Source organism: Melitaea cinxia, chromosome 12 (assembly GCF_905220565.1).
Source record: "Melitaea cinxia chromosome 12, ilMelCinx1.1, whole genome shotgun sequence".
In the NCBI taxonomy this organism is placed as follows: Eukaryota; Metazoa; Arthropoda; class Insecta; order Lepidoptera; family Nymphalidae; genus Melitaea; species Melitaea cinxia.
Genome location: NC_059405.1, coordinates 5,133,405 through 5,141,818, shown reverse-complemented (window position 1 = coordinate 5,141,818; position 8,414 = coordinate 5,133,405). Strand labels below are relative to the sequence as shown.

Here is an 8,414-nt window from a genome sequence, read left to right as displayed (position 1 = left end):
TATCAGAGATCTATAATCATAATCAGGACAGGTAGCTTAATGTGTCTTGCTCCGAAGAGGTTAATGTGCCTCAGAAGGAACGAGGGGAGATTCACCAGAAGGTACACCTAGACTTACTCCTCTGGCTCAGCGACCCGTAGTGGATCTTGGCTTCCGACACTAAAAGTCTCCAGCGATCCCGGTTTAGAGCTATCTCGCACCAGCCCGCTGTCACCAGCTCACACAGGTCTCTCTGTACCTCGTCCTCCTAGCGGTACTTGGGGCGCCTACGGGCCTACAGCTGTTAGGTTTCTCCAAGTATTCTCTCTTCGCTACACGATCGTCACCCATCCCTATTACGTGGCCGAGCCAGCGAAGTCGCGCTGCTTTGGTTGTACCGATTATATTGGGTTCAGCCACAAGGTCTTCAATCTCTTGGTTCTTTCTCACCCGCTATCTTGCGTCAACTTGTTGGGTCGGCCCTAAAATCTTTCGAAGTATTTTCCGCTCTGCCATAAGAAGCCTGTTCTCTACTTTAAGGGTTAGTACCCAAGTTTCGCATCCATACATAAGGATTGGTCTGCTCATAGTTTTGTAGATCCTAATGTTAGTTTTTCTGCCAAGTACCTTAGATACTAACACCTTATGTAGGGATGCAGTACATCTTAGTTTAGTTAGGTAGTTTTGAATACGAGTATCAAGAGCTCGAGATTGATACACCCTGACTGGAAACAAATATTTGTAGAAATACAAATATCCATCACGGACGGATATCAACCCGCTACCAGCGGTGTTTAGGCAATAACACTTTAAACTTAAGCTTATAGGTACACATACACGTAATTTTAAATTAATTTAAGTAGACTGTACATATATTTAATTAATAAATTTGCTAAGTCGAAAGGTGGTTAAAGATAATTAAGAGAATACTACTTCAAATAACAATCTTAATCAACAATCGTAATAATTTAAAATAGCATACAAAAATATGAAATGTCTAAAAAATATCACCAGGCACTCAGCGACAAAGCAATATATAAAAAGCTAGCGTTCGTATCACAGATTTTTGAAGCTTTGAAGATCGCCTTTGGTCCACGTGTCGCGATCGTCTAGCTACTGATATTGTGTTTGGTAAAATTTGTAATAGTGTTCTACACTCTAAAAGAGCGATCTCTTCCAGACAACCTCTAGCATGAAAAGTACATGACAAAAGAATCAGACGGAATGGAGGTATACCTACGTAATATATACATATAATCATTCACGAAAATATACATACATATACATATTACATATATATATGAGTAATAAGAATATGAATTAATAATTAAGATGAATAACTACCGGAAACATATCATGTAAGACGGAACCCCAGACATATGCCGAGCTTGTCATAAGCCTGGAGAATCTGTTAGACATGTTGTTTCCGGATGTAGTCATTTTGCTAACGGTGAGTACTTGCACAGGCATAACCAAGTAGCCAGGATTATCCACCAACAACTGTTATTCAATACGGCTTCATTTAAAATGATTTGCCTTATCACCTGGTCATGTATTGCGCTACTGGGATCCGTCTATTGTCACTGCAGGCTTATTGCAGCCAATAAACTTGATATAGTGCTAGTAGATCGTTTAGCGCGGCAAGCAATTATTGTTGATATAACAGTCCCACATGACGATAATCTCGTAAAGAGGAAAAAGAAAAATGAAGTAAATATTTAGACCTTGCCCACGAGATTACCGGCATGTGGAATGTAGACTCAGCAATTGTTCCTATTGTGGTGTCGGTCAATGGTCTTTTAGCGAAGAGTTTCAACCAACACCTTAAGAAACCTTCGTTTGACTGTTGAATCAAGGGTCGGATACAAAAGGCAGTGTTGCTTGAAACAGCCCGTATTGTGAGGAGGTTCCTCAGCCTGGAACCTTAACTACCGGTGACCTGGGCCTCAACTTGCTATCGGAAGACTACTGTTTTTATATTTTTAAATATTTTTATTTGCCTTTTTTTTATAATTATATTCAAAAATGTAATCATAAGGAAATGTATTGAATAAAAGAAATAAAACTAATAATAATACACTTTATTCTACATTAAAAAAAAAAAAACAGAAATAATACATAGTAAAGAAAGAAAGATTTTAACAATACATTCATTAGGTGCAAAGGGTGGCCTTATCGTATTTTTAAAAGTTGCAAGTGTTTGAACACGTATAATATTGTATATTTTACTTATCAAAATTATTTAAATAAATATAATTTTGATTTAAATTGTTATGTTTTTATTACTAACTATGAAATAAATATTATTATTAACCCATAAAAGAATTTTAAAGTAAGTCTTAGTTTGGTTATCAACAATGACTCAAAGCGTCGAAAATTATCTTACATAGACTTCACGAGCACAATAATGTAAAATTTGTGATTATATAGGCGTTTACAACATTTACATAGTAAAAGAACATTTTAACTGATTATATTTTAAAACTTTATGATCTTGGGTTCATTAATGGTAATTCTTTATAAAAATATCAAATATCCATGTAATTGTCAAGTAGCATTATAATTATTAGTCTTTTAATAATTCAGTAATTCTCGAAATATTAGGTTAGGTGAAAACAATAGTTAACTGTTGATTAAAGTATCTTCGAGCGGGGACGTTTCTAGGTATTTATTAATGTTCTTAAAAATTCCCTTTAAGAAAGCATCCCAGATAGGATCCTGGATAAGTTCAGTGATAGTTTTCCAGTTTTCTCGAGCAAACTTATGAACTGCTTCCGCTGTAATACAATCGAGTATTATACAGTCGTGATAGATTATTAATTAATTTGATAAATTATGTATCATATTATATATATATATATATGTACATACATACATATATATATATATATATATATATATATATATAAATTCTGTATATAAAAATCTATTAAATACTTGAGTCTTTAAGTATTTGTGGGACAAATACTTAAGCTTTTATAGTCCTTTTTAGACTTCAATAGTCTATGTTCTATCTTGAGAATAATAAAAATAGTCTATAGGTGTGAGATGATTATAAGAGTTTGCATTGTACTCAACAAACTCAACAGTTTATACATATATACATAATGTATTATTAAATACTTACCCAAATCTTCACGTCCGTTGAAAAGATTCTTAAAATTGAAAAATATTTGAGTAAGAGGTGTTGCAACAAACTTAAAATCTTTAATAACCATAAGAGTTTTTCCATCATATATTATATCTTTTTCGACATCAAATTCCACGTTTACAAGTAATCGTCCTGTAAAGGAACAAAAAACAAAACGGTTCATCAATACCCACACATCATACATATAAAAATATTGTTTCTAACATTTTTCTATTCTATTTTCTTACGTACCTGAAATTAATTGAAAGTCTCCATTTTCTTCTAAAGCTAATGTTCCAATATGTCCTTTCATGTCATCCCAGGTCCAGGTACCAGGCCATTTGCCGTGAGTTTTGGGCAGTTTCAATAGAAAGATAAGTGTGTGAAATCCGATTCAATTCTGAAATAAATAATTTTTCTTACATATTTATTTGAAGAGTTGATTTAAGCGACTGCCGAGAACATTTCTTGCTTACAAATAAATTTGCTTATAAGACTTTATTTCTTATGTATGGTTAACTTGAATAGACTCAGTCAGTCAGTCAGTTCAGTCTATTGCAGTCCACTGCTGGACATAGGTCTCATCCCCCCAATTCAAGATGTCCTCCAGTGCAGTGGTAAATGTTTCGGCGGTATTATATCCTGGATATGGACGGTCATCGTCACCGCGTCGTACATAGATCTCAGTACTTCGATATATTTCCAGTCGATATGACATATATACAGAGAATCCAGGGCAGACCAGATCTCGACAGAGTCAAAGGCTTTCTCGTAGTTCACAAAATGCCATACATAGTGGCTGATTATACTCTTCAATCTTTTGTATAATCAGCCAAAAATTATGTATGTGGTCTACGGTGCTGTAGCCAGTTCGAATCTCAGCCTGCTCCGGTGGTTGGAATTTGTGGGTAACGATCCTCGAAAACAGCTTATATACATGGCCCAGAAGTGAAATTGGTCTGTAATTCTACAAGGGAAACTTATCGCCTGTCTTGTTGTATTGTTTCCTCGAGTACATTTTAAATTTATTCATTATAATTATCATAAAGAACTTTTTCCTTATAATTTTAGTATTGAAAAAGCATAAAAAAATTAAAACGATAGTGTTATTTTAAAATTATAATAATTGTGTTTGCAAATGAAAAAAACCAACTTCAGTTATATCGACAAGTAATACAACGTAAAAAAAAATAACAAACGCACTAGTCATCTCTACGATTTTTGAGGGTTCCCCTCGATTTATCTGGGATTCCAGCATCAGATCCTGGTTTCCTTATCATGGTACAACCCTTGGGATATCTCCTTCTATTCTCCTCAATCTATCTCCAACAAAAAAAGAATTGTCAAAATCGGTTCATAAACGACGAACTTATCTTCAAACGTATATACAGTCGAATTGAGAAATCTCTTTGTTTTTTTTTTTAAATCGGTTAAAAAAGTCAAAAACTTACCGTAAATTTGTGAGAGTGCACGATTTGTAGCCAGAGATAGTACTATTAAAGAATTTAATGTTCAATTTTGGTACGTTTATTTCTATAAATTCATTGAATTGTAATAATATTGTAATTTAACTAAAGTTACAATACTCACTTGAAAAAACTCCAGACCCTACACAGACAAATGATGCAATAAAAAATAGAAACATGACTACTCTTTACCGCGCATCGTATCTGTTTGTTATTATGAATATTTTATATCTCGATTTTATAACTTCATTACTTGATAAATACGTAATCGAAATGCGTATGCTGAATTTATTATTTTTTATGCTCTATTAAAAGTCATATCGGTAGGCTTTTTGGTGTTTTTAGTTCATAGGCAACTAAAAAAACCCACTTAACAATAGACAAATAGTTCTAAACATATTGAGTATTGACGCCGCGTTGGCGCAACGGTTACAGCCATGGATTGTATCTGTTGCGCTGGCGGATGCGGGTTCGATCCCCGCACATAACAAACATTTGTATTGGCCATACAGATGTTTGCCGTGGTCTGGGTGTTTGTGCAGTCCTTGTGGGTCTCCCCACCGTGCCTCGAAGAGCACGTTAAGCCGTCGGTCCCGGTTGTTATCATGTACAGCTGATAGCGATCGTTACTCATAGTAGGGAATATATCCGCCAACCCGCATTGGAGCAGCGTGGTGGATTAAGCTCTGATCCTGCTCCTACATGGGGAAAGAGGCCTATGCCCAGTAGTGGGATATTACAGGTTGAAACGTATTATTTGTTTGACTTATGATATCGTCTAATTAGTATCGTCTGTTAGTAGGTAAGACGTGTTTTACGTTGTTTTAGCTGTATACGTGTTGTTTTAAAGCGTCAGTGATCACAAGTAATCAATAACTTACTGAATTATAATATTATATTATTAAAATTATATAGTATGGATTTTCGAATGCAATATGTTTGTTTTACAACACATGTTTGTCAACACATTCGTTTGTGATGTAATTTTATCTGGCAGTTAATATATTAACTGCCAGATAAAATTAGCCACAAGTTTGCCTATTGTACAACACAATCAGTAATTAGTTTTAAATATTTGTTTGTAATTTATTTGTAGCGTGCAATAACTAATTGAATATGTATATAAAATAATTAAATTTAAGAAATAGTAACTTTGTAATAAGACAACTTAGAATGCGTAATGTGCAGAAGCTTAAGAACGTAGATATAAAGTAATTTTAGTTTCTGCATGTCTATCTACTTCAATTTATGAAATTAATGAAAAGATTGGCAGTGGTAAACGAAGTCGGATGAATAACTAGTATGTATAACAAAATTAAATAATATTGGTTACCACATGAATACACAGATATTGGTCAAATTTAGCAATTTTTTCCTTATTTTAATTATAATTTTACTGAAACAATGATACAAAATTTATGCAAGTTACGTGATTGATATGCGTGCGTATGATAAATAAAAAATAAAAAATAAATGTATAGTTGTAATGAATATAAAAAAACAATACATGTAAATTAATTAATAATATATTTGCTTATAAGTAAAAACATAATTATAATTAACAAAGAACAAGTTTAAGGTCCATGTTCGTGTTTTATTCGGTTTTAATTATAAGAGTTTTTTTTTTGTCTCGATGAGAACAATCCGCTTCGGCTATGTGTAAAGAAACAGACGGTCAACGGATACAAAAAAATATAATCTCGCATGTGAGTATCGTACATATAAATTTCAGTTCATTAAATATATTTTTTTATTGTTATATTTACATTATTCTCATTTTGATTCGCTACTGGAGTTCTATGCATATATTGTTTACTCGAAATTATATTGCGTCTTAAATATTTCTTCAAACAATACTAAGGATGTGTGTATCCTGTAATTAAGAGGTCAATATACATAAAAAGAAAGCACTCTGAGTTGTGATAACAGAATTAACGTTACGGAAAATCATACCTTGAGTTGATCAAACTTGTGGGAATTGTATATATCAGCATCACGACTTCAACCTCCATCACTTAAAAAAAGTAGTAGGAGTTTCGCAAGGTTGTTTTAGATGGCTGGATGAGATTTTTGTAATAAATACACTTCGATATAATCACTTTTCAAATAAAAAGTGTGTTATATATCGTATATAATCGATTTATTTGTTTTCTACTACTTCTTCTTGACAAAGTATAATAAGTATATAGTATTTGAGAATGATTGATGTAATATTTTAAAGAATAAAAAAACAACCCAAAGAGGTGCGAAGACACTAAAAATTAATAAAATTAACATTGGTTCCAAAAAGATACGAGTCACGCAAGGCATTGTAAGGTTTTTGAAGTGAAACTTCTTTAGGTGCATGAGGGTAAAATTTTTACGGCAACATTTTGATGAAACGGCAACGTTTTGATGTAACGGCAACGTTTTTGTCGATGGCGCTGGATCGGAAAGCTAAAGCTTTATATTTATATGAATATAAATGAGACTTAAAAATTAGTTTACCAAAGAAGTATCACTTCTAATATGTGTATTTTGTACGCAAGCACTTTTATTTAATTTTAATTAATTTAGTTTTGACCTTTAGTTTTTCTTAATTTGATTATCCTTTTTATGAATACTAGTGATTTTTTTTTTATAAAACTAAGTCGGTAAACAAGCGTACGGCTCACCTGATGGTAAGTGTTTACCGTAGCTTATAGACGTCTGCAACACTAGAAGCATCGCAAGCGCGTTGCCAAATCCTACCCCCAATTTCTCCAGAAGTCCTGGTCACCTTACTCACCAACAGGAACACAACACTGCTTGAAAGCTGTATTATTTGGCTGTGATCTTCTGTAAGGTCGGGGTACTTCCCCAGTCGGGCTGCTCCATTTTTTGAAATTTCCTGAGAAAATTTCGGGAAATTTCCTGATGTTTACCTGAGGTTACCTAGGTATAATTATTTTTTCCCCTATTTTTTCTTGACAAATCATAATAATATTCCTTATCATCTAGCCGTTAAAAAGTCAAAGTTAATTATCTAAAGTAAACATAGATTTTACGAGTCTATAATTTCAAGAAGTTTCTTGATTTTCCTGAGATCTTACTATCAGATTCTGATAAGCTTGAACACCTCAAGAGTTTGAATTTTATGCCTTTTTCACTGGACTATGTGTGTCCTTTTTCCGTACCCAGGTGTTTATCCGCTCTAGCTTTGGAAATTGCCAGCCCACGAGGCACGCGTAGGCATTGAGTTTTGATTCCACTGAGATGGATTTTATGCTGTGTGGTTTCGGCATTAAAGAATATAGCCGCCTCCTCTCTTCCCGTGGGTATCGTAAGAGGTAACTAAGGGATAACACAGTTTCACGACCACCTTAAAACTTAAAAAGCCGACCGATGGAGGGATAACCATCCAACTGTTGGCTTTGAAATACACACGCCGAAAACGGGCAGCAGTGTCTTCGGTGCGACGAAGCCAGCCCTGCGGTCACCAACCCAGCAGCAGCAAGCAGGCGAGTTGGTGACTATGTACTTGGATGTATGTAATGAGGTACTTACTATTGTATAATTCGAGATATCTCAATGCAGAATCCTTACTGCATGAGCTTGCTTTGCTCTTAACCGGTTTTCATTTATTTGTTTTTGTAATCGCAATATTTAACCTTTTGATAAAATTTGCAAAAAAATATAGCCTTGAGCAAAACAATTAACTACATAATATAAACAATATTTTTACGCAGTTCTGTTGTTATTTGTTGTCTATCTGTATTCTGTTTATACCTTTTTGTCAATTTTTTGACATATTGATTAACTAGCTGTGCCTGCGACTTCGTCCACATGGAATTAAATAATTGTATTTGCTCGCAAATGAA

At 33.8% G+C, this 8,414-nt stretch overlaps 1 protein-coding gene across 1 annotated transcript; it reads right to left on the bottom strand.

Moving 5' to 3' along the window:
• Positions 1-2,601: 2,601 nt before the first annotated feature.
• Positions 2,602-3,422, bottom strand: LOC123658681. Its single transcript, XM_045594036.1, has 3 exons — positions 3,362-3,422; positions 3,107-3,262; positions 2,602-2,756 (listed from the first exon to the last, which is right to left on the bottom strand). Exons 1-3 carry the CDS (start codon positions 3,420-3,422, stop codon positions 2,602-2,604), a joined length of 372 nt encoding a protein of 123 aa, XP_045449992.1.
• Positions 3,423-8,414: the final 4,992 nt, after the last annotated feature.